The sequence below is a fragment of the Blennius ocellaris genome, assembly GCF_963422515.1.
Source record: "Blennius ocellaris genome assembly, chromosome: 16".
NCBI classification, from domain to species: Eukaryota; Metazoa; Chordata; class Actinopteri; order Blenniiformes; family Blenniidae; genus Blennius; species Blennius ocellaris.
The window spans coordinates 12,272,378-12,296,746 of NC_137665.1; the positions used below are offsets into that span (position 1 = coordinate 12,272,378).

The 24,369-nt window shown below is 42.0% G+C and overlaps 1 protein-coding gene across 1 annotated transcript in view; it reads left to right on the top strand.

Moving 5' to 3' along the window:
* The window catches only part of col5a3a (collagen, type V, alpha 3a), a 45,269-nt gene extending 23,090 nt beyond the window's left edge, over positions 1 to 22,179 (top strand). The window contains exons 19-67 of the mRNA XM_080511964.1: positions 46 to 99; positions 656 to 700; positions 1,927 to 1,980; positions 2,159 to 2,203; positions 2,354 to 2,407; positions 2,911 to 2,955; positions 3,311 to 3,364; positions 4,129 to 4,173; positions 4,551 to 4,604; positions 5,218 to 5,262; positions 5,396 to 5,449; positions 5,561 to 5,668; positions 6,026 to 6,079; positions 6,423 to 6,476; positions 6,602 to 6,646; positions 6,836 to 6,889; positions 7,206 to 7,250; positions 7,348 to 7,401; positions 7,513 to 7,566; positions 7,761 to 7,814; positions 7,923 to 8,030; positions 8,348 to 8,437; positions 8,616 to 8,669; positions 8,864 to 8,971; positions 9,281 to 9,388; positions 9,576 to 9,629; positions 9,843 to 9,896; positions 9,994 to 10,101; positions 10,220 to 10,273; positions 12,980 to 13,033; positions 14,486 to 14,539; positions 14,670 to 14,723; positions 14,823 to 14,930; positions 15,031 to 15,084; positions 15,174 to 15,227; positions 15,472 to 15,525; positions 15,654 to 15,707; positions 15,808 to 15,915; positions 16,007 to 16,060; positions 16,174 to 16,227; positions 16,301 to 16,408; positions 16,504 to 16,557; positions 17,246 to 17,281; positions 17,701 to 17,754; positions 17,861 to 18,161; positions 18,450 to 18,562; positions 18,709 to 18,777; positions 19,444 to 19,677; positions 19,875 to 22,179. Of these exons, the coding sequence (XP_080368090.1) occupies positions 46 to 99; positions 656 to 700; positions 1,927 to 1,980; positions 2,159 to 2,203; positions 2,354 to 2,407; positions 2,911 to 2,955; positions 3,311 to 3,364; positions 4,129 to 4,173; positions 4,551 to 4,604; positions 5,218 to 5,262; positions 5,396 to 5,449; positions 5,561 to 5,668; positions 6,026 to 6,079; positions 6,423 to 6,476; positions 6,602 to 6,646; positions 6,836 to 6,889; positions 7,206 to 7,250; positions 7,348 to 7,401; positions 7,513 to 7,566; positions 7,761 to 7,814; positions 7,923 to 8,030; positions 8,348 to 8,437; positions 8,616 to 8,669; positions 8,864 to 8,971; positions 9,281 to 9,388; positions 9,576 to 9,629; positions 9,843 to 9,896; positions 9,994 to 10,101; positions 10,220 to 10,273; positions 12,980 to 13,033; positions 14,486 to 14,539; positions 14,670 to 14,723; positions 14,823 to 14,930; positions 15,031 to 15,084; positions 15,174 to 15,227; positions 15,472 to 15,525; positions 15,654 to 15,707; positions 15,808 to 15,915; positions 16,007 to 16,060; positions 16,174 to 16,227; positions 16,301 to 16,408; positions 16,504 to 16,557; positions 17,246 to 17,281; positions 17,701 to 17,754; positions 17,861 to 18,161; positions 18,450 to 18,562; positions 18,709 to 18,777; positions 19,444 to 19,677; positions 19,875 to 20,021 (3,627 nt within the window). The 3' untranslated portion in view covers positions 20,022 to 22,179. The remainder of the gene's footprint in view (positions 1 to 45; positions 100 to 655; positions 701 to 1,926; positions 1,981 to 2,158; positions 2,204 to 2,353; positions 2,408 to 2,910; positions 2,956 to 3,310; positions 3,365 to 4,128; positions 4,174 to 4,550; positions 4,605 to 5,217; positions 5,263 to 5,395; positions 5,450 to 5,560; positions 5,669 to 6,025; positions 6,080 to 6,422; positions 6,477 to 6,601; positions 6,647 to 6,835; positions 6,890 to 7,205; positions 7,251 to 7,347; positions 7,402 to 7,512; positions 7,567 to 7,760; positions 7,815 to 7,922; positions 8,031 to 8,347; positions 8,438 to 8,615; positions 8,670 to 8,863; positions 8,972 to 9,280; positions 9,389 to 9,575; positions 9,630 to 9,842; positions 9,897 to 9,993; positions 10,102 to 10,219; positions 10,274 to 12,979; positions 13,034 to 14,485; positions 14,540 to 14,669; positions 14,724 to 14,822; positions 14,931 to 15,030; positions 15,085 to 15,173; positions 15,228 to 15,471; positions 15,526 to 15,653; positions 15,708 to 15,807; positions 15,916 to 16,006; positions 16,061 to 16,173; positions 16,228 to 16,300; positions 16,409 to 16,503; positions 16,558 to 17,245; positions 17,282 to 17,700; positions 17,755 to 17,860; positions 18,162 to 18,449; positions 18,563 to 18,708; positions 18,778 to 19,443; positions 19,678 to 19,874) is intronic.
* The last annotated feature ends 2,190 nt before the right edge of the window (positions 22,180 to 24,369 follow it).

The following is a 24,369-nucleotide window of genomic DNA, read 5'->3' on the forward strand; positions in this document are numbered from 1 at the left end:
AAAAGCTTGATGTCGTTCTGCTGTAATTAGAATGTTTTGTTATAGGGGGACAGAGGAAAACCAGGTCCTCCAGGACCATTTGGAGAGCAAGGAGAGAAGGTGAGAGCATAGTAGTAATCAAACTTCATTTCAAAACACGACTAAAAATGACACGGAAAAAAGTAAGCCCACAGCTTTGTGCTTTGTTTCTCACAACACGTCTCTCATGCTGTGTTAAAAGGGAAACCCTTTCAGATCACTGTTTGAACGCTGTAAAATATTTAGATGGTGAAGTACCACAGAAATAATAAACCGCTGCAATGTTAACTTCCCTGTGTGCTAACCGAAGTTCATTCAAGGCACCAAGATTTGCAAAAAAAACAAACAAACATGAAAACTATCTAGCACCCATGAAACAGAATTGAGAAGAAGAGCGAAATGGGTTCTGTCAGTATACTGCCAATCCAAGCAGGTAAACAGGTGAAGTTTATGATGATGGCGCATGAGTGTCTGCCTAAAAATTGGCAGCTCTACCTGTCAGGAAGTGAATTGTTTTAATGAGGGTTTTTTTTCACAGGATATGTCTGTAGGGGTGAAAATGTTTGGAATGTTTCCAGACTTGAGACTGAATAATAGATCTATGTGTTGAATCTGTTTCCTACTAATTTGTTTTTAGGGAGGCGATGGACCTGTTGGGCCAAGTGGGTCACCAGGTGAACCTGTGAGTATCTATATTTTAGACTATATGATCTCTTCTCACCCTGGAGCAGCAGCAGCAGAAATACAAAACATTTGTTGTTGCTTGTTTCCCCACATGTACAATGATTTTCACAATCCACGAGGGGATTGCAGGTGATTACAGTACTCCTGAAGTAATCAGCCACAATTATACATGAGGACAATAAAAACAAAGCTGCTCAATACAATCATACAATAAGAAAACTGCACAGCATTCCACATCCCTACCTCCCTCTGCTCTTTCACACACAGTCACACACTCGAACAAAACTAGGACGGTCACACCTTATTAAAACAATGCTGCCACAGTGTTCACCCTAGCATTAAGAGAGAAAAGGTCACTGGGAAAAGGCTTGCATCTTGATTTGCATTGTAGTGTATTCAAATTCTGCCATAGAGACTCTGTCTGGAAAACACTTTTGAATCGCTTCGAGACAAAGACTTTAACAGCCCCACTGAAGAAGCTGTCATTGTTCCTGTGTAAGTGCAGTGAGCACTGGTTAATTGGTTATGACTCACACTCCATCTTTCCCCCAGTAGGTGAGGTGAGGGCTCAGCAGGACTCTGTCCTTCCAAATAGATTACCTAGTGCAGGAAGAAATAGAGTTGCCACAAGACATATTAGGAAAACAGAGTTAAACCCTGAAGACACAGGGAGGCAGAGGAGTGAGCTTTTCTGATGAGAGAGCAGGAGTGATGGGAAAAGTGGGGCTGCAAGAGACAAACGCGACAGAAATTTGGTTTGGTGCTGAATGAGATAAGAGAGCTGGAGTAAGGAAAAAGGAAAAAGCGAGCCGGAGAGGGAAGAGATAAAATCCCGGCCTGAATGATTATATTTCCATATCAATCACTTCCCAGGAGATCACAGATGTGGCTTTGGAACAGGTGGCTTGGCCAGCCTACAAAGAGGGAGGCTGACAAAAACAGCGCGCACACACACACACACACACACACACACACACACACACACACACACACACACACACACACACACACACACACACACACACACACACACACACACACACACACACACACACACACACACACACACACACACACACACACACACACGAATATAAAAGTCTCTCCGTGCTTTTCACTTTCTCGTGCTCCTTAGTGTTGATTTGTGATTTTGTATTCCAGGCTCATTCAGTCTCATCATGAATGCAGGTTGGCTGCTGACTATTTGCTGTGTTTTCTCTCCAGGGTCCTCGAGGTCTTGTTGGGCCAAGGGGACCACCTGGTCCACCTGGCCCACCGGTAAGTCAGCATCACTTTGATTACAAGATCAGAGCTATTCAGTACCTTCAGCTCTATAAAAGGTTTTCCAGTGCACAAGCTCATTAATATGCTTCTGTAGACAAACCCCACAAGTCCATTGAACTGCCTCTCTTGTTTTAGAAAACCATTTTACTAACTTGCCTGCATTTTTTGTCAGGGACTTCATGGCATTGATGGCGTACAAGGGGCTAAGGGCAACCTGGTCAGTGGTATTATACTTATTACTGTATTTAATCAAAAAACACGTTGTTTTGTCCTTTTGGTGAACCTGATAACCAGTCACGTGTTCTAAGTTTATGACAGAAATCATTTGGTAACAAACTGAGTGACTAGCCATGCTGCTTGTTCTCAGGGTCTGTCTGGTGAGATAGGGCCTCCAGGTCAACAGGGAAATCCAGGAGTGCAGGTAATGTCCTGATGCAAAGAAACTGTCCCCCAGCCATGACAGTTAATGAACTTATTGTACAATTTACAATTCAGACATGAACATTTCATGCAAAACATAGAATTCAGACACAGGAACAATTACCAGTGTGTTGATACGTCTACCTCAGTTGAAGGTTTCTGACATTATCTGTGCTTTTGTGCATTTACAGTATTATTAAGCCATATGAAGTGAATATAAAGACTTTGCTTCATGAGCTCCTGAGCGGGCCTTCATGAAGATACATGGTTATTTGTTCATCAATTCATAGAAATTAAATACTACTTACTGTTGTAAGAAAATGTAATTTGAATGAACAGCAAACTGTGCTTTAAATCAAAGCAAAAAAAAAAATACATTGATAATGCCTTCATGATGTGAAAATACACATACATTAATAATGCTAAAAGCAAACAAAACATACTCTGAGGTTTTTTGTTTCTTCTCATCTTTTGACTGCTGATTGATGCTTTGTTGTGGCCTAGGGCTTGCCTGGTCCTCAAGGTTCTATTGGATTGCCAGGAGAGAAGGTAGGTGGCATGTCTTTCACTTAATTTTAGAATTAAAGATGTGACCTTGTGAACCTTGTCATCACGTACCCAGGAGATGCAGTCTGAACAGGACAGTATACCCCAGCCACTTCTGGCTCACATTCAGACAAGACAGGGCTAGACAGGAAATCAATACTCGGGAAAGACACACAGACACTCGGGGCGGCCTCAGTTGGTGCACATCGGGAGGGCAGATTAAAGAAATAAAAAAATGGACTCAGTCATAAATACAGTATGTAGCGGTAAAGTGGGAAATGTGGCCTCTTAGGGATAACCTGAGGTGTGATGTATTTTAAGCTCAGCTCAACTATTCATACCTTTTCATATCCGACAGGGTCCCCGGGGGAAAGCAGGCATGCTGGGACTTCCCGGCATTGATGGTCCACCTGTAAGTAAGCACAAATGCAAAACTGAATGCATAAGCACATACACAGATAACTTGGGATTTCTGTGTCAATGCCTTCACACGTCAAGCTAAATCGGCAATTGTCATCTGATTTTCTGTATTTTATTCAGACAATATTGTCAGTCTTAATCAACATCCATGAAATAAATAGACTCAGACACACCAGTCGAATGTAAAATCTGAAGTACTGGAGTTTATTCAATGCATTGCCATATAGACTTTTCAAAAAGTAAGCTTATGCATACAGTACTGTACAGTATGTATTGATAGACAGACAGACAGACAGACAGACACAGACAGACAGACAGATTGATAGATAGACATGTATACGTGTAATCTAATGTATTCAAGAGAATCAAATATACAAATGTTTTTGCCATCATGAGGAAGAAATACACAAATGCCAGTTCATTTCTAGATTGGATTTGAAGCTGCATGACATTTAGGAAAAAAAAAAAAAATTCTTATCCACAACAAATTATTTTAGACCATAGGTAAACACATGAGAACGAGTCTCTTTGGTTCCATTCTGAAATAAAAAGTGACTTTATTATTGTTATATATGCAACAATTTTAAGATTTGAGACAATGCATGATCATTTAAATAATCAATGTCATGTCTGTCTGTATGTAAGTGCACTACCGTATTTATATTTTTATACTTTGCCACTACACCAAGTGCCCTACGGGGACACAAATAAAACTGAACTGAACTAATATATATGTTGGTTGTACTTCTCTTTTAGGGCCACCCAGGAAGAGAGGGCCCTGCAGGAGAAAAAGGCATCCAAGTGGGTGACACGCATGTCTGAGGCTTGTCTAATATAAGATATAGAATAATATTAAACTGGTGATTTCATGCTGTTTCTTTCAATCATTTTTAACTCTGCATTCAACCCCCATTAAGGTTCATTATTATGGACATTGTGTTCCAACGTTGTCATCAGCTTTGTTATACAAGAGTATTAGCCCATTAGAGTCAGCGGCATGCACTCATCAGAGTCAACTGGTTCATATGCCTCTTTTTTTCTGATAATAAAGAACGGGACACAGTGACGATCTGATGATCATTCAAATGTGATCAGAGACAATTGCTTTTGCTGGCTGCTTTAGTACCAGCAAAGCACAGCCACTGCTCCAGTTTACTACTTTTGTCTTTGTCATGTAGGGTTTACCAGGTGCTCAGGGGCCTATCGGGTACCCAGGGACACGTGGAGTGAAGGTGAGACATAAATGCATCGTGATCTCTGGTGCGATGTTCACTGATATATTTATTTCCTCTCACATTTCATTCCATGCTTATGTCAGCCTGTGACGGACAAGCTGTTATAACTGACAGGCAACAGGTGGACAGAGAGCACCTCGGCTCTCAAGGGGACTACTAACAACAGAGTGTGGAGCGTTTGACGGATAGGAGAAATGTCAGAGCCAGATTGAGCTGAGCTGCGTGTGTGGGAGGAGAGCAGTCCATCTTGCCTGAGAGTGCTTTCAAAAATGTGGAATAGATGGCATTCTGCATGGTGTTTGTTTTCATTAGATCCACAGGTTTGGTATTTTATTTGGTAGTTTAGCTCATCATCGTTTATGGGAAACAAGACCTTGCTGGTAATTATGAGCGTGAAATGAATGCGAGGTCAATAACTGCTCAACAGTGAAGCCAAGTTACTTGAAAAGAAGATCAATACATGTTTAAAGATGAGTTCAGTGTTTTAGAATGAATTATTTCTGGGAATACGGGTGAGGTGAAACACAGACTAAACACTGTCCAGGAAGTTGAGGGTAGGTTTCTTTGTTGGCCTCGTTTTAAATTAAATGTTTTTCCTTCTTTTTCACAGGGAGCGGATGGACTCAGAGGTCTAAAGGGGAGCAAAGGAGAGAAGGTTAGTCAAACTGTTATGTGGTTGCTTGTTGTCAAACTCCGATGTGTGACTGGAAGAACGCTTTGCAAATTATATAGAGGTCTTTCCATTTAAAAGAGATCACTTGACTTCATCTCCTCTCAATGCTTTGAAGGGAGAAGACGGCTTTCCAGGATTCAAGGGTGACATGGGTCTCATGGGGGATAGGGTGAGTGGGTGTGCCTTCTTAGTAGTAGTCGCAATATCATCTCTGTAAGGTTCTTGTCTTTGGGAAGAGATAAAACAGCCAATTCCTTTGTATACTTGTTCATGATTTTAGGGTGATAATGGAAGTCCTGGCCCTCGCGGAGAAGATGGGCAAGAGGGGCTAAAGGGACAAGTAGGACCCTTGGGAGATGTTGGGCCTCTTGGGATCGCTGGTGAGAAGGTAAAAAATTTACATTTTAGTTGAAAGAGGCTGCAAACATAAACGCTTCATTATCTTTCTGTTGTGCTGCTAAATTTGCAGTATTTGCTTGTGTTGTTTTATCTTTTTCTCAGGTTTAAAATATGATTCGATCTTCATATTAAATTAATGTTTGATTACTCAGGAAAAATTGTCACAAGTGTGCATGATTGACATTTAATCTTTGAGTCATTTATGCAAGCATTAATTTTAAAAGATTTAACTCACTTAGCAGATATCCAATACAATGTGTGCCATAAAATGTTAAATGAATGACAATGCATTTTTTTTTTTTTTTTTTAATTTGTCTTCCCCCTTTCTGTGCCTTTCTCTCCGCAGGGTAAACTTGGTGTGCCAGGTTTGCCAGGATACCCAGGAAGACAAGGTCCTAAGGTGATTTTTACATTGACGGGATATTATGATCAGTTAATGTGTCCTCTGGTTCCTTTATCATCACGTTAAGCAGCAAGATGTGTGTCTTTGGCTGCACAGTTTCCTGTCTAATTAAAAATAAAGGAAGATAAATTACACATAAAAAAGGCTATTTTATTTATAGTTCATTAATGACATCAATTCATTACATGTTGATGAATGGCGTATTTAAGGCTGTGTTAGGCTTGTGGATTAGATTTTGCTTTAATTTGATACAGTAGTTAATTATGAGTTAATGAGACATTGGAGGTGATGTGTGATAAATGGAGGGCTGACGTTGATTAACCTCTACTTATATCTCCAGGGATCACTTGGCTTCCCCGGTGCAGCCGGGGTCTCAGGAGAGAAAGGACGAAGGGTGAGGACTGTGCCTGACATTTAAATCCACACCACATTCAGACTTCTTCGGGAATATGCATGTTTGTGTCTCACGGGGAGTATCGTGAAGCAAATCATTAGTAATTGTTGACCTTTACAACGTAGGGTCCAGCTGGTCAGCAGGGACCTGGAGGTCAAAGAGGTTCTAATGTGAGTATTACTACAGCAGCCATGCCTCCGCGCTATACTGACTTTAATTAGATACCATCAATTTTCCATAACTTGAGGGAGTGACTCACTCATACATCATTGCAATGTTTTCATAACACTACATATTTATCCTCCACCTCCAAATGAGTTATATATGTGCTAATCAGACTGTTGTTTGTTTACCAACAGGGAGCTCGGGGGGGAAGAGGAGCAAAGGGGCCCACTGGAAAGCCTGGAGAAAAGGTAAGCCTCACGACATTGGTAAAGACATATGCACCTGCAGTTTTACATACATAAACACACATCTGGCCATCTCATAAAGTATGGATGAATGCTTCAGCCGAGTTAGAAACTGGTTGTTGCTATTCACTTCGAGATGACAGGCCATCTGGTGCAGCGAGAAGCTGCTGTCTGGCAGGGGATGCTTCAGTTTACACTTTCACCCTCAAATACCAACTTGGGAAAGCTAAAGCCTCGTTGGCAGGCTGGAAATGTTTTGAGGGGCTGATGTTTAACTGTGTTTTTATTTGTTGGGTTTTTTTCTTTTCCCACATGGCAGGGCTCTGCCGGACAAGATGGTCCTCCAGGATCCCCTGGAGAGCAGGTAATATATCCATTGTTGCACGATGCATACACAAACCAAAATAATGCCTTCCTAGAATCACTGGTGCATTTGGTCTACATGTGTTATTATCTTAAAGGGTCCCCCAGGGCCACAGGGAAGACATGGTGAACCAGGACCGAAAGGGCCTAATGTGAGTGGCCTCGACATTTTATATTATATATACAATTATTTTCACTTTCCCTGTTCACTTTTTTGTCATTTGGAGTTCGTCACAGTGACGGAGAGGAATGTTTTCTTTCAGGGTCCACCTGGAAAAGATGGAATACCAGGCCATCCAGGCCAGAGAGGAGAACCAGTGAGTCACCGCGAATCTAAAACAAGTTTAATTTATTTTGTTTTTGCTTAATAAATAAGATACTTAATGTTATTGTTAGAGTTACACAGAAAGCACACTTGCTTTCCTGTGGTCTCCAGATAAGGCGATCTTTGGGCATAGCATATCTCACCTCGTAATCGAGGGTCACCAGACTCATTTATCTTTTTCTTTAGGGCTTCCAAGGCAAGAATGGACCACCAGGCCCCCCTGGAGTTGTTGGACCACAGGTAAAAAAAAAAGAAGAAAAAAAGAAATCGGCCTGTAGTTTTTTAATTTTGATTTCTTTAGTATGTGGTTGTCGTATTTCAATAGTTTCTCACTGTGGTTGTTTTCAGGGTAAAACTGGTGATACAGGGCCAACCGGAGATAGAGGCCATCCAGGTTCACCAGGACCACCAGGCGAGCACGGTTTACCAGGAAGTGCCGGAAAGGAGGGGGCCAAAGTGAGTGCTTTTCATCATAATGTCAGGATCATTATCACCTGCTACTAACACCGTATTACCGTTATATTAGATAAAGCCCAAGGACTCTCTCAGCTCTGCCTAAATATCTTATCTCCTGGGTCACATCCTATCCGTTAATTTGCTAATAAATAACAGAGGAAACCTCATAGTGTTGAGTGTATTATGGCTCATAAAAGATAAATGTTCTTTCGTGGTGTGACTTGCTGGTTGGTGTGATTTATTACTGTGTAAGGGCCCCACTATCAGCTGGCTACTTGCCTTTTATCTGATCATGTTTGTGCATCTGTGGTTCCTAGGGAGATCCGGGTCCACCCGGCACCTCAGGGAAGAGCGGTCCTGTCGGGCTCCAGGGCTTCAGAGGGATGAGAGGGACTCCAGGAACAACGGTAAATTCCACACCATCACCGTTCCCGACAGATTCTCTCCAACTGTATAGCTTTGAAACAGTAACGACCATGAGAAGTCTGAACCAAAGTAATTGAAAACTATTGCAGTTCTCAATTGGTGGTAAATGATGCAGTTGCTGCTTGATTATGGAGGCTGTTTGTTCTGGTGCTTGTCCAGGGTCCTGCAGGTTTGAAGGGAGGAGAAGGCCTACCTGGAGTTGCAGGATCTCTTGTAAGTCTGATTTTGTGAAATTGCTTTCCATCCCATTCTCTCATCGCGTTCAGCCACTATGTAATATAGAATGCTAGGACATATGAACCAGGAGGCTGTTTCCATGGTAACCAGTCATTGGGCTCACAGCATTAAATAAGCGAGTGAATCATGTGATGCACTCAACTCACCTCTCTATCTCCTTTTATTCCCAGGGTGCCACAGGAGAGAGGGGCCCCGCTGGGCCGGCTGGTGCTATTGGACAGCCCGGACGATCCGGTGGTGTGGGTCCTGCTGGGCCGATGGGAGAGAAAGGCGAGCCAGTAAGATTTGGAACATTGTTAATTTTGTTTCTTGGGCAACATTGTCCATCGACACATAAGGCACCGTCACCTCCCACCACTGGGTGATAAACAACATGTGCTCCCGCTTTGGAATGTGTCATTACGAGACAGAAAGCAGGAGAGAGGTAAACAAAATACAACAAACATTGGCTGTGATCAAGCCTGTTTTCTTGGGAATGAGTTTCCTTCCTGGTATGATACATTAATCAATGTGTCATGCTGCTATATCAGAATATTAAGTATCCTAGAACGTGCAAGATGTATGCTGTTTTTCCATCTGTTCCCTAGGGAGAGAAGGGGCCCCCGGGGCCGGCTGGGCGTGATGGGGAGCTGGGACCTACAGGACTTCCAGGAGTTGCAGGACCTCCCGGACCTCCAGGGGAGGACGGAGATAAGGTACAGTAGTGGCTAGAACGCACTGCAGTATTACTGTAGGTTTCTTGCTGATTTTTGGACTCATTTGTGTGTGTGTGTGTGTGTGTGTGTGTGTGTGTGTGTGTGTGTGTGTGTGTGTGTGTGTGTGTGTGTGTGTGTGTGTGTGTGTGCGTGTGCGTGTGCGTGTGCGTGTGTGCTATCACCACAGGGAGAAACAGGAGGACCTGGCCAGAAGGGCAGCAAAGGAGACAAAGGAGAAGCTGTGAGTATAATTTCTATGTGAACAGTTGCAACACGACATCATTACTTTGCATCACCAGGAGGTAGAGGACAAACTGTTTTATAATTGGTTCGAGGTAATTCATTGTAATAATGTGTTGCCTGGACAGTGCATCCTCTCGTGCCATGACCAGATGGCTTTAATCATGTACTTTCCTCAGTGAATGTGTACTGAACTGTGCTGTTGTTTCTTCAGGGACCCCCAGGACCTGTAGGAATGCAAGGACCTGTGGGCCAACCCGGACCATCTGTATGGCCACCACAGATTACATGATAATATATCATCGATATCATCAATGTGTTTGTCTATTGTTAGCCGTTTGTAATCTTTTTTGTGTTTGTTTCAGGGTGCCGATGGCGAGCCTGGTCCCCGTGGGCAGCAGGGCATGAACGGGGCCAAAGGAGATGAAGGACACAGAGGCTTTAAGGGGGCATCTGGTCCTACTGGACTACAGGTAAAAAAAACACTTTCAGGAATCACTGTGACTCAGTTTGTTCTTTGATTTGACATTTATATCTGAGCGTTTTCTTTTCCATTTCATTCTTGTCACTATATCTGCATTTGGCATTTAGGGAATGCCAGGACCTTCGGGGGAAAAAGGAGAGAGTGGACATGTGGGCTCCATGGTGAGTAGACCTCAGCCATCTTCCAAAGACTACTGTCATCTGAAGTCCAGTGCTGTGGGGCACTGCTCATTTCATGTATGCTCTTCACTTTACCGACACCTTCTATTATGATGACTTTTCTTCACACTAGACTTGAAGGTTTCTCAAATGTTTGAAGTATAATGAAAAACATTATAAAACAGCTCATTAAAACTTAATTCTCTTCACATAACTTATTTTGGGAAAAACAATGAATTCTTCACCTGAAAGATCTTGAGGATGCTTGTGTTGACCATATTTACATTTCCCTTTATGTTACAAAGACGTGCTGCACATGAGAGGATTGCATTTGTTTCTACTTTTACTACTTTCAATATTTTTTCTTTGTAAAGTTTCATTGGAATGACATCGAATGACATCATGTGTGAAGCCTCTAATTATCATCATAGGAGTTACGCTTTATATTGTCTATGGACCCCAAAGTAATATATCATAATTTGAAAAACATATGCAGGGGCATTGTTTACCTATGCTTGTGAGTAGATATAAAAGGATCCAAAATAACTTATTCAGTTGTTACTGAGAGACAGTAATAAGAGAATGAATGACAAAGGGAGAACCGTGTCCTTAGATACCAGATGCGTACGGCTATAAATGTACAGTAATCAAAAAGGGTAGAAGTTATGAAACAATTAATGTGCAAGAGAAAGTTGTTCCAAATACCCTTGCTGACCTGCTGTTTATATTATTAAGTTTTACCGTACCTGCGCTCTATGATCTGCGGTTTCCTGGTTCACAGACAACAAACTTGAGCTTATTAAACTTTAATTAGTAGCACACATTAAGTTCATTAGCACCAGCTGTGCTGATTCTGCTGATGTGTGTCAAAGTTGTGAGCCAACACTTTTCTCTGCTGATAATCATTAACACTTACTGCCCCCAAACTGCAGGTAGCGATTTGAGAGGGACAGAGTTTGCTGAAGTTAGTGATGAGTTTTAACATTGTTTTGAAGCCAGTTGTCTAAAAAAGTAATATCATGATCAAGAAATATGGCTGTTTATCTATCATTTGCATGTCCTGGAATTCCACACTGAACCTTAGGATTAAGCTCAAATTAAGAAACGAGCTCAATCCAGAAATTAAGCAGTGCCTTCAGCATCTAACGAGTTTAGAATTGAGTTTTCTGATGCAACAACCTCGACAGCACAGAACGGGCATGCGGTTACACCTTTCATAAAATGAAGCAAACCAAAGCTACTGTGGAATTTTCCTAAACGCAAACATTTATCAGAGTAGACTTTTTGATCTGTCGTTAAAAATTAAGGTAGAAAATTAACCATTATTGTTCATTATGTTCCTACTTTTTTTTTTTTTTTTTTTTAGAATGATAAGAAATTGCTGCATGTTCATAATAACTATTTCTGTAGTTTTGGAGAACAACTTAATGGTTAACAGTATCAGAATAGCTGTTAAATGTCTATTAATGCGCAAATGTATGCATTTTGGTAGTACCTCATGAGAATATATTCACGGGGAAATTGTGATAAGAAAGAAAGTGATTCTAAATTTTAAACTTTGAATATTCTTCTCAAGGTCTGATAGATCCTGTGATAAGTCTAAGATTTATCAAAGACGAAAATGATACAAGCACCCGCGAATGAAGAGGTGGTCATGTAGAGAAAAAAGAGGGGGAAAAATAGAATAAAACAGAAAAAGAAACAAAGTGACAGAAAGGAGGCAGTAGAGCAATGGAGTGGAAAGAAGAGGCGGGGCAGTCATTGTGAGCAGGAAGACGGTGTGACAGCTGCTAATCAGATTAGCCTCAGCCTTGGCTGTCTAATGAGCATCCTCCTTTGTGACAGTCATCTCACAACGCTGTCAGCCATGAACACACGCTCAACAAGATTCTTTATAGCCCCTCTCCACCACAGCCAGATTAGGGAGGGAATGCATTAAAATTGAACCAAAACAAGAGAGAGAGAGAGAGAAGAGATGCAGAGGACTCAGTGGGAAAGTTTCATTCATGTGTTAGTGTTGCGGATCACAGAATTCCTCCCACTAGTACAGAAGTATCTCTTCACCAAAAAAATATCTGTTCCTCTCGCCCCACATGGTCTCTCTCTCTCTCTCTCTTGCTTGGCCGGTTGTCTGTCTCTCTGTTTCAGTGTCTTGACAACACACGGGTCCCTCCAAGACTTAGGAGTGATTCAGAGCACAGCTCAGCATCTACTCAACTGAAACTGAAGCAGAGCACAGTTAGGATTAATTGCTTGGTGCTCTCTTGAGCTACACGGAAAAGTAAAATCACATGCTGTCACTGGCTGAGAGAATATGGTCTTGCACATCACAGCCAAGAGGTTTCTTATTAATAAGAGGGAATAAGATAGAGGGAGTGGGTGGGGAAAATGAGAAAGAATCAGAGCCGGTGTCATATTGAGGGTAATGACCTGTCCGGATGTCTTCATCATGTCACCATGATAATAATCATAGCAACTGGGGCCAATGCATAAGCAATCTGCCATAGGCTGACGTGCACCTGATGTAGGACACGCCAGCTAACTCCCAGCCCGCATTCAAACTCAGTGTGTGTGTGTGTGTGTGTGTGTGTGTGTGTGTGTGTGTGTGTGTGTGTGTGTGTGTGTGTGTGTGTGTGTGTGTGTGTGTGTGTGTGTGTGTGTGTGTGTGCGGTGCAGTTCTAACTAAACAACTCATTTCTCTTTGCACAGGGCCCTCCAGGACAGCATGGCCCTCGAGGTCCTCAGGGGCCTATTGGTGCAGAGGTAAAGAGGAGCGTTTGATTCATACATATTTGTAATCACTCATTTATATTTTGAATTAGTCATGACTTGTTGTATAAAAATGTTAACATGTACAGGCCCTCAGGAGTGTGTAAAAGCTGAAATAATAATTTGCTTCTCCATGGGTGTAAATATGCTTTGCTTCAAATCATATTTAAATAAAAAAGAATCCAATGGAACAAAAAGTCATGAAATTACTTGATACAATAAGTGTACAAGCATAGTCAATTAACTCTGGCAAAGTTAATCAGTATAATCAGCATTACCAAAAGTAATATTCTGGCCTCTCCTAATGAATAATGTGCATATATTTTCATAATCTCTATCACATTTCTGTCTGATACCCTTGCATTACAGGATAATTTGATGATGTTTAAACAAGTTCATCTGTTGTTATTAATCATGCCCTTTTTGAAAATGACAATTCACACATTAGGAAAAACCCTTCTGTGCTATTTTTGGTAGCTGAACATACCAGATGGATAGCAGGGAGAGGTCTTTGTGAATCAAAAAGAAACATCCGAGTGAACACAGTTTTGGGGATTAAAGGCGCTCACAGTGATTTTCAAATAAGACTACAATAGCTTAGACCTTACATGTAACAAACGATTTGTGTTTCTCAGCTCCTCATCTCTACACGCACAGCCTTTATTTCAATAGTCCTTCCCAGAGACTCTCTGCTGCTTTTGAAATTTGAATTATTAAATAGTAATAGGATATAATCCCAGGGAGAGAGTTATATTTACAGCTCTATGAATCATTAAGAACTATTAGACTATTATCCCTGAGAGGCAGTTATATTTACCTCTAGTAATGGCCGTCCCTCCGCAGCCTCTCGTAGCGGTCAATTATTCAGCAGAGAGCCGCAGAAAGCTGTGTGACATGCGAGCGCTTCATCGCAGGAAGCATGGCAATACGGCAGTGCCGAGATAGTGTGATCCATAAATGGATTGGTGCAGGGATCGTGGAGAAGAGTGAAATGGGGGGGAAAGATGAAGGAAGCGGCCGACGGCGGGAGGTCTGTAGTCGTGTGCAGCCCTAATGTTTGTGCACTCTGCCGACGATACACATTGATGGGTCTCATCTCAAGACGCAGAGTGCAATACATTGACATGCATGTACTTTAAGACACATGTCAATGCACATGGACAAACAAACAAACTGATGAAGAGGGGGGGGGGGGGGAGGAAAAAAAAAAGAATCCGCTTCACTGCGAATAAACAAAATCCACACAGCAGAAGAGACTGTGCTTCACTAGCCTTGCGATCACTCTGCAGTCGGGTTGTGTGAGCAGAACCGCTGACAGGCAGACCGAAAATACTGCAGCAAACTGCAGCTTTAGATTTTTTTTTTTTCAAAAATCAACTGAATATTTCAAACCCGCCCTTGTTTTATGACGCTGTAGTTCCAGCTGTTCTTTCTCCTCCACCTCAGGGCGCAGCTGGACTGCCGGGTGGGGTTGGTCAGCCTGGACTTGTTGGAGAGAAGGTCAGCGTTTCCCATTAGCAACTACTGCCTGTGCCACTTGTACATATAAATACAAACTACAGTGTGTGGGGTATGTTTGTTTTGTTTATGTTTGTTTTTTTTAATCGAGGAACTCTTCCTTCCATATCAGGGTGAAGACGGAGAAGCAGGGAACCCGGGGACAGCTGGAGAGCTCGGTGCAGCTGTGAGTCGTATTGTGTGTTCGTCTCAGTCATGCGCCGTATTTAATTGCTTACCGCCTTTGACCTTTTAATGATTCTTGACTGAATTGTGGGTGTCTCAGGGTGCCAAAGGCGATCTGGGGGAAAAGGGTGATTCTGGCCTTCCCGGTGCAGCGGGGCCTCCTGGGCCCCGAGGAACTCCAGGAGAAGATGGATCCAAAGGCAGCCTTGTGAGTCTCTGTGGATCACTGACATTTTCTCATTCTGCCTTTCAGGTCAGGCCGTCTCTTAATGCCATGATGGTTTTTGACTTGCTGTTTTTGCCAACAGGGTCCTATTGGATTTCCAGGAGATTCGGGGCCCCCTGGAGAGCCTGGTGTCAGTGTGAGTCTCTTTGGTTTATGTTAATTTATTTGTTTTGTTTGTCATGACTGTATCTTTCTGGTATTTAACTGACATGTTTCTTCATTCAGGGTGTAGATGGTGGATCAGGACCTAAAGGTGACAGCGGAGAAATTGGCAAAGCAGTAAGCAGAATTTATTTATTTGCAATCACCACAAATATTATTTTAAAATACCGTCACCGTTATTATCTTGTTTCTATATTATTGTTACCGTTACTATGTTTTTTTTAATGTTTATTATTATTGGTTATCTAATGTAATTATCTGATATAATGATATATTGACATGATGTTCAGTCATCTCTCCTCACTGCTTTTATAACTAGATGAACATTAATTTTTTTTTATTCAACCTATGCTTCTGTCAGGGACCGCCAGGTGCCTCTGGAGAGCCCGGTCCTCCAGGACCTCCTGGGCGGAGGGTGAGTTATATATTGTAGATTGTTGTTACTGTTTGCAAGTAATCATATGTCGTTTTTTTTGTACATGATTATTTGTTGTTACCAACTCATGGCGTTTCCCCAACACAACCGTCTGTTATTTCTACCAGGGTCATGTCGGTGCCGTGGGGAAAGAAGGGAAGCAAGGTGCGAAGGGAACCAAGGTGAGGGTTAGAACGTTGAGTCGAATGCACGTCAACAATGCACTTTGATCCAGTTTGCTCAAAATATCCTGCTATCTGTATCCGTCCTTTTGACATACAGGGGACGACAGGAACTCAAGGTCCAGTGGGGAAGACCGGTCCTGTTGGACCCCAAGGCCAACCAGGGAGGTCTGGCCCAGAAGGGTTTCGAGGAATTCCAGGTCCCGGGGTCAGTATGCAGAGAGTCTTGAATACCGATTGCTTTTTTTTTAACGAAAAATTTACATAATAACCACGATCGATTGTGGTCATAACCTCAGGGTGAACATGGGCTAAATGGACCACCGGGACAGACTGGACCTTCCGGACCAATAGTAAGCAGCGTACATGTAGCCGACAAGGCTATGTGCCAAATACATGTGATATTTACTGTAGAAAGCAATTTTTCAACACATGAAATGCATGTTTTATATGATTTTCTTAATAGGGTCCACCAGGACTTCTCGGATTAAAAGGAGACTCTGGGAGCAAGGGCGATAAAGTGAGTGTTTAGTCCTTGATGTGCCATTCTCAGCATACAGGAAAATACTAATGATCCACGTCTCTCGCTGCAGGGTCACGGTGGGCTGATTGGTCTTATTGGCCTCCCTGGAGAACTGGGTGAAAAAGGAGACAGAGGCCTGCCAGGAATCCAGGGCACACAAGGACCTAAAGGAGATGAGGTATACATGGTTGTGACACGATGGGCCTGATAGACATCCGCACAAAGAAAGTTCAGTCCAATGACCAGATATGGATGAATGTGCTGATATCCTAGGGTGTGACTGGTCCACGTGGCCCGCCGGGCCCTCCAGGATCAACTGGACTCATGGTAAGACACAAAGCTCACACAACAAGGTGCTTTACTTTCTCTAAACAGAACAATTCTCTTTCCAGCTATTGTGCTTGATGAGCCATTTCATTTAGAGTGCAATCAGTTGTTCAATCAGCATATGCAGATGTATGAGTAAACAATTGCAATTTTGCTCTTTTTTTTTTTTAACATGTTTTAATCATTTATCTCTCACCATAAACGTGCTCCTCTGCTAATATAGAATGTAAAAATGAGCAGCGGTAATTATCAACAACAGGAATAGTTGCAGACTTGCTGCTGCTGCAAAACTGTTGCCCGGTTTAATATCCCACCATCTGCTATCCTGCTTGAATCAACTCAGAGTCGTGTGGAGTTCTGGTCAATCCCGGCTGACTGCTGGTGAAGGCAGGGTACAACCTGGTCAATCACAGGGGCAAACACAGAGCGAGACCATCAGAAACACTTAGTTACTTCTACAAGCAGCTTTATTGGTCAGTAACAAAGCCTAAATGCAAGGTTGTGAATTGTTGGAGCATACTGGAGTTCCCAGAGGGAAAACCCATGCACAGGGAGGGCCTTAAAAAGCTCAAAGTGGAGATATTCTTGCTGTGAGATGAGCAAACGACTACGTCACCATGCAGCCTTCATTTGATCTCAGTTAATTATTTTCTTAACTGTTTGTTTGCATGTTTTGCTTCCACTATAGGGTGCAGGTGGTGAGAAAGGCTCCAGGGGTGAAATGGTGAGTTGATTTATATGTTGGGTTTTTTTTATCTTTGTGTTCACACCTCTGCGTAGTAAGCAGCTGCTGAAAACATATGCTGTGAAGGAAAGATTGAGTGCATTTGTTACTCCACTGTGTTTAGCGCATGTCTTTGGAACTAAAAGCCTGCCATACAGCCACGCTTGCCTTGTGTGTAATTTCTCCATTGGGCCCTTTTAATAGGATTTGGTTCTGGTGTATGTGATGTTATGAAAGCCACTATAGAGTGTCTTGAGAGCCAAGGCTTTGACCACAGAGTGCTGATGCACACAGATGGATAATCCTATAAAGCTGCAGCCATATCTGTCTGGACGAAGTCAGACTTTGGCCAAAGGGTGTGAGAGAAGCTCTAGGTGAGACATGATTGACACATGGTTGTGTTCTCTGTCGTACTCCAGGGTGCCGCTGGTCCAAGAGGAGATCGTGGCCCTGCTGGCCCCCCAGGACCCCGGGTGAGTACTTACAAAAATGATTCACTTTTTGACCTTCTTTTTGTGCCAGCTTTATCCTCTTACTTTCTTTTTTGACCTCTTGTTCACATGTCTGTGCTCCCTTCAGGGACTCCCGGCAACAATGGTTGAACCCCTGCCTATTAGGGAGGGCAAGCGAAAAAGACGAAGGCACTCAGATCGGGCAGGAGAAACAGCTCAATCAAGGGAGACGGCTGTAGATTTGGAAATGGAGGAGCCCCTCCAAGGAGATCAGCCTCTGGAGGATGCAGAAGGAATGGAAGAAGTCTTTGCTACACTCTCTTCAATGAAAAATGAAGTGGAGCTCATGAGGAGGCCTCTTGGAACTTTTGAGAGCCCTGCCCGGACTTGCAAAGAGCTCATGATGGTTCAACCGAAGTATAAAGATGGTGAGCAAAAACATTGGCACATATTTTGTGTACCACCAAGTCGTAGGGGTTTCAAGATGCCGTGACCTTCCAAAGCAAATGTTAGAAATGCTAAAAACAAACAACAAAAAAGAAACACCTGAGCAGAGTCCATGAGGAAAAGCCTTTTCACTGGAGTCAACCTATAAGCTTCACTGCAATATAACTAACATTTCAGGGCTCTGACACAGTTATGTGTTAAACTATTAAGTGGAATTTATGTTTTACATCTTATTTTAGTTCATTAGTGTGTATTCCTGGGATTTGTAGGAGAGTACTGGATAGATCCGAACCAAGGCTGCAACCGAGACTCCATCAAGGTCTTCTGTAACTTCACAGCTGACGGAGAGACTTGTCTCTACCCTGACTCAAGAGCTGAGATGGTGAGCCTGCAAACTCTTGTTGTCATGTTTTAGAAAGCTGACCATGTCACATTACATTGCAGCGCAACTCAGTCCTTGTTGTTCTCGACCCTGAAATTTGAGTCATCCTCCTCCGCCGACTACATCTCTCCCCTCGTGTGCTTTAGGTGAAATTAGCAGCATGGAGCAAAGAAAAACCAGGAAGCTGGTTCAGTCAGTACAGAAAAGGCAAGCAGGTGAGAAAAATATAAATGAATTTGAACTTCTATGATTAATCTCAGCCTGCTCTAAATGCCAGGCAATCTTTTTTTGGTAAATTGCTCATCACAGCTGAGAGTGTCTGACTAATATCCATGCATGAGATGGGGATGTGGGCGTCCCTCATGAATGTTTGCATGAAGACATGTATGTGCGTCCATCTGTGTGCAAGAGACTGCCGATACCAGTCACTGTTTATTCAAAGGTCTGCTCAGTGTATAATCTGATATTAATTCATGGCATTGTGTGCAGTGAGACAGCTGATTTGATATTGCAGTTGATGTGAGCAGACAGAATGAGTCACTGGCAGCTGTGACTGGCGATCATTCATGTCCTTTCCTGTGCACCTGATCCGAGGTCTCATAGCCCTCTGAGTTAATCACAGAGCTGCCATCTTGGTAATTCACTGGCCGTCTCACACCAGGTCCTTGGCGCAACTTGAGTTTTGCCCCACAATTCTTGTTATCAATTATTTTTTTCTTTTTCACACAAAATCAGGATAAGATGGAATGATCATAATAATGGTCATATATTTGAATCATTTTATGACGATGAAGTATAAATATCTGTTTTGAACAGATGTTGCTGAAATTATTTTATTTCCCTATATTGTACATTAAATCATGCGCATCTGTGTCGCCCAGTTCTCCTACAATGACAGGGATGGGAACCCTGTGCATGTAGTTCAGCTGACCTTCCTGAAACTACTCAGTGCAACGGCCAAGCAGAGCTTCACCTTCACCTGCCAGAACTCTGCTGGCTGGTTTGACAGCACCTCCCGTTCCTATCAGCATGCCCTCCGCTTCCGGGGCAGCAACGATGAGGAGCTGACACAATCCAAGAGCCCCTTCATCAGTGCACTGCATGATGGATGCCAGGTCAGTGCTCCGACAGTCCAGAGGAAGAAAAAAAAAGAAAAGGAGATTAGCCCTCATGAAACTAATGTTTTGTCAGTTCTGTTGCTGTTCCCAGCTGGTAATTGATTCAATATGTAGGCAACCATCAAGTCACTGATTTAAGTTAATCAATTTGCAACGAGAAGATTCTAATGATGGGTTTAATTTTTCTCTTTCAGTTCCGCAAAGGTCAGGAAAGGACTGTTTTAGAAATTGACTCGCCCTCAGCAGAGCTGCTCCCTATAATAGATGTTGCTCCGGCAGACTTTGGCGGCAATAATCAGAAGTTTGGATTTCAAGTTGGACGAGTATGCTTCAATGGTTAACATGCTGGCATCAAAAAAGACATGAGAAGACCTGCGTAACCCGTATTCACTAAAAAACAGGACTTGAACCACTGCCCAAAACAATATTTATTATATTATGCATCTGTCTGTGGTGGGTTTGTGGTATGGTAATTCAAGCTCTTCAACAGCCAATGAAATCCTGGCATCCAAACAGTAAGAACAGCAGCAAGAAAGAGGATTGCCACTGAGGAGCCAAAGCACATTGACCAAAGGGAATTATTTGAATTGTATTTAATTTTTACTGTCTTTTCAGTTGTTTTGTGTTTTGTGTTTTGTTTATATCTCACTGAAAAAGTGAGCCGTGTTTGAGCCTCCAGAATTCTGAGGACTGCATCACTTGACGATGACCACTCATAAAGAAGGCGTGTCTCTCATATTATGAAGAGGAAAAGTCCGTCCTACCGTATGGCTCAACAGCGGAGAAACGTCGCAGACAAGGATGAACTAGTCACTACCTATTGTTACACAAAGACTTGACAATGAATAAATCTGAAATGTCATCATACTCATTTGCTTGCTTGAATTTCCCCATTAATGACAGTTGCATTGTGGTTGTAAACCAGCCCAGCATATTAATTCCACTCAAGCCCGTGATAATTAATTTCCTGTGTGCGGGAATGATAAATTGTCCTTTTTACCCTTCAACTGCAGTTTGCTCAGTGAATTACTTTGTTTTGTATTCCATGGGTGTAGAAAGTTATTGAACCCAACATTTACTTGAACGAATAAGGTTGTTTCCTCTATTGGATTTCCTCCCTCCATGGGCTGGATCACAAGTATTCTGAGCTATTCTTGTTTCCACACCCTACAGTTATGTACATGTCAGAATCTTCCTATAATAGGATGTGTAGGGTGTACAACATACCCCAGCACCTCGGGTGGAGATATTTCAAAGCATCAATAAAGAGCAGGTTGATTCCAATATTCTTTCGTCTAAACTACAGACTTTTAAATGGATATTTTTTGTATCTGTTGAAAGCTCTGTATTATTGATAACACTGTCAGTTTTCTTTTTTTGCCTCACTTAGACATTTTTCTGTCTGTTTTGTTCATATATTGGAATTTAAACATATCACATTGTTGTTTCTTTGGTATGATTTGCTCAAGTGGTGCTAAAGATGATTCAATTGTGTTTTTTGTGTATGTGTATGTGTCACTATGTCTGTGTGTCTCTGTGGGCCGGATTATAGGACTAGAGAGAGAGTAAGGGTTATTGCTCTTTCAGCACCACAACACAACCTCAAAGGCCAGGGACTTGTCTTCTGTTTTTTGCACATCTTCTGGCTGACTGTGCCAATTTCACACTGGCCAGAGAAAAGAGGTTAGGAACAGTTCAGAGCAACATGATTGATCCATTTAAAGGGAAGAGCCACTCACAAACCACATTTGCATTCCGCAATTCCAGTTTTATTGGATTGTAAATTTGATATATTCAAACACAGACACTCAACCCCCCACCAAAAAAACAAAAACAAACAAAAATAAAACAATATTATGACATCAAGACTGGAGTGAATCATATGAGAGTTTGAGAAGTTGATTCATTATAATATGTTCTTTCCCTGCTATGGGATTCTTTTTGAAAAATTCCTTTTTTTCCGTAGAGCTGTGAAAAAGAAATCACATTCCAATAAAAAAAAAAAAAAGACTATGGGTGCTATTACAGTGTCAAGAGTGTAATTCCATTATTCACTGTCTGTCGAGCAGCTCCAGGATTTGTTTGTAGAAGACATTCTCACTACAGTCTGTCTATGCACATTGGCTTAGACTGTCTTTGAATTAACAAATAGAGCTGTGAAATGTCACAGAAATGACACATGCATGTGAATTCTATTTTATGGTTGAATTTCCTTCAAACAAAGGAAATATCTTAATGCGCCAACTACCTCCTGAGACTCAGATAGTAGACTGTAATTTTGCAATTCATTCCCTCCGTTGTATTTGCCTAATGGCGTTGGAACAGTACAGTTAATAACTGCTGCCCTCCTGGCCCATTATCCACTGCTCTTCCTATGTATAATGTTTGATGAGCTCAATTTATATACTGTACAAGTTACTCTGAGGACTTTAACAGCAATAACCCGTCGTCTGAATGAAAATAAAACGGCATTTGTAAAAAGTTGATGTGCAAATAAAGATAAACAAGAAGAATTGTGCTCCTTGTTTTCATCTCTTGGTGCTTCAGGCATGTTAAATGAATGCATGAGGGCATGTAGCCGTCTCCATTGTCCAGTCAGAGTGTAATCAACAAACAAGATCTTTCATTATCAACTAGTTCTGCAACATTCACTCAACAAGCATGCAATCAGGACCCCCATGCAGTCGATGTAATCAACTTTGATTTGCACCCCAGTTAATTTATTTCAATTAGTTGTGTTTCAGTTCCCGAGGGGGAAGGAGGTGAAGAAAGCAGAGGCGAGGAAAGGAATGGTGGAACGATGGATGATGTGAACACAAGAAGAGGTCAGTAACAATATTCAGGCTGTGACATTTTGGTCATTACCTTGACAATAGTGAGCTATCTGGGTGACGATTTATGCAATAAGGAAAAAGTAATGCATCTTCACAGAGTCATGCAGAGACGTGTCACATGCGTGCACACAGGCATCCACACTTGAAAGATCCTTTTATTGCACATATCAAAGTACAAGGCTTCCATTCCCTTTGGGGCCCATTGTTCAAGGTTAGCATCAGTGGTAGAATAAAGGTTAACTTTTTCTCCCCCTTTCTTTTCCACGCAATTGAATTTTAACCACACTAAGCTCTAGACCAGGAAAGGTCACCTGCTGCCACACTACCTCAGAATAATGATCAAGCAGACGAGGTGTGTGACTGTCAATGGTCCTTCCACAGTACTTTGCCCTTTTCCATTGTCCACATCCCACTCCGCAGTTCCCATCACATCTGTGACATTGCACCTTCTGAGAGGTCTACTGTTTTCTGTTTTGTATTGAACCTGTGCTCAAAACTGTCGTGCAAGTGTGATCAAAGTTAAACGATTTTCCCAAAGACTGACCAAAAAGAAAAGAAAAACCCCAACAATTTAGAATTGAGTTGTCAAACATGATAACTATTTGAAAAACCACCGAAGAGCAATTTCTTCTATGACGCAGAGATAAACTATTGTGAGCAAAGCGATGAGTGCAACTCTTCATCCAACTGATCCTAGAGCTCAGCTCGGAGAAAGCTTGTGGGAGTCGCGTGAAATTGCTCTCCCATGTGTGGAAATTGGTAGTTTATGCTTACAACCAAAAACACACTGAAGACAAATAGTGATGCTTAAGTGTGGATGAATTATGTTTTTATCTATATTAAATGATGTGGCTCTATAAGAAAACATTCTAAAATGATCTATTGATATTTACTTTTTAAGGTGACTGGAATACAGGAAATGGATAACTTGTCATGTGTGTGTCTGTCTTTGTGTGCAATCACAACTTAGCTTGTCATATGTTAATGACCTGTTTCTGAACAATATGTCAGAGAATGAGCCACGTTTTGAACAGGAGTTTGTGACTTTTTGATGTGATATAATTCCATGACATCATTAATTGTGCAACTGATTGCAATACATCAGGGAAACGAGACTGTGGGAGAAACCACTGCAGTGTGGCAAGCCAGGACTTCTGTGACGTGTTTGGCTTCAAGCATTATCTACACGGTGACACATTAAACCGGTCTGTGTTTTACATAGAGAATATCTACACTCATCAATGCATTTAATCTTTATCATACTTAACTGAAAATGTCAGTCATACATCAGACAGCTAATCTCTTGGCCAACTCTTCAATGATGTTCACTGCTCTCTCAAAGCACATAAGCACATCTCTGATATATAGTTTGCATTGATGAGCTGTTTCAGACTTAGTTGTATATCAGTGTAACCTAGAGGCAGTAGGGTCCTTAGTTTCTGCATATTGGAATAAGAAAGATTGAGGGGTTTTTCTCTCTTTTTCTTTCTCTCATATCTTACACTCTTTCTACCCTCTTCTCCCTTGTGCCCACATCTCTATCTCATTATTGTGGATCTGAGAATGTTAGAGATGTTTCTTTATTGTTTGTTAGACTGTCTGGTCGCCCCAGTCTCTCTCGCTCTAGTTTTCCCTGCCTACAGCTCTGCTCCTGTGACATTGATTTTAACTAAGCCGAACATGTCGCAAAGTCACGGAGAGAAATGAACAAATTAAACAGATGTTCCGATTAATTAGAAAGAGTCAGCGGGAACATCTACTTTTGCGAGTGAAGCATGGCACATTCTGTAGGTCTCAACATGTCTTCCTGAATCCGGATTTCGTGTCCCAGTGGATAATAGCTAACTTGATTTTC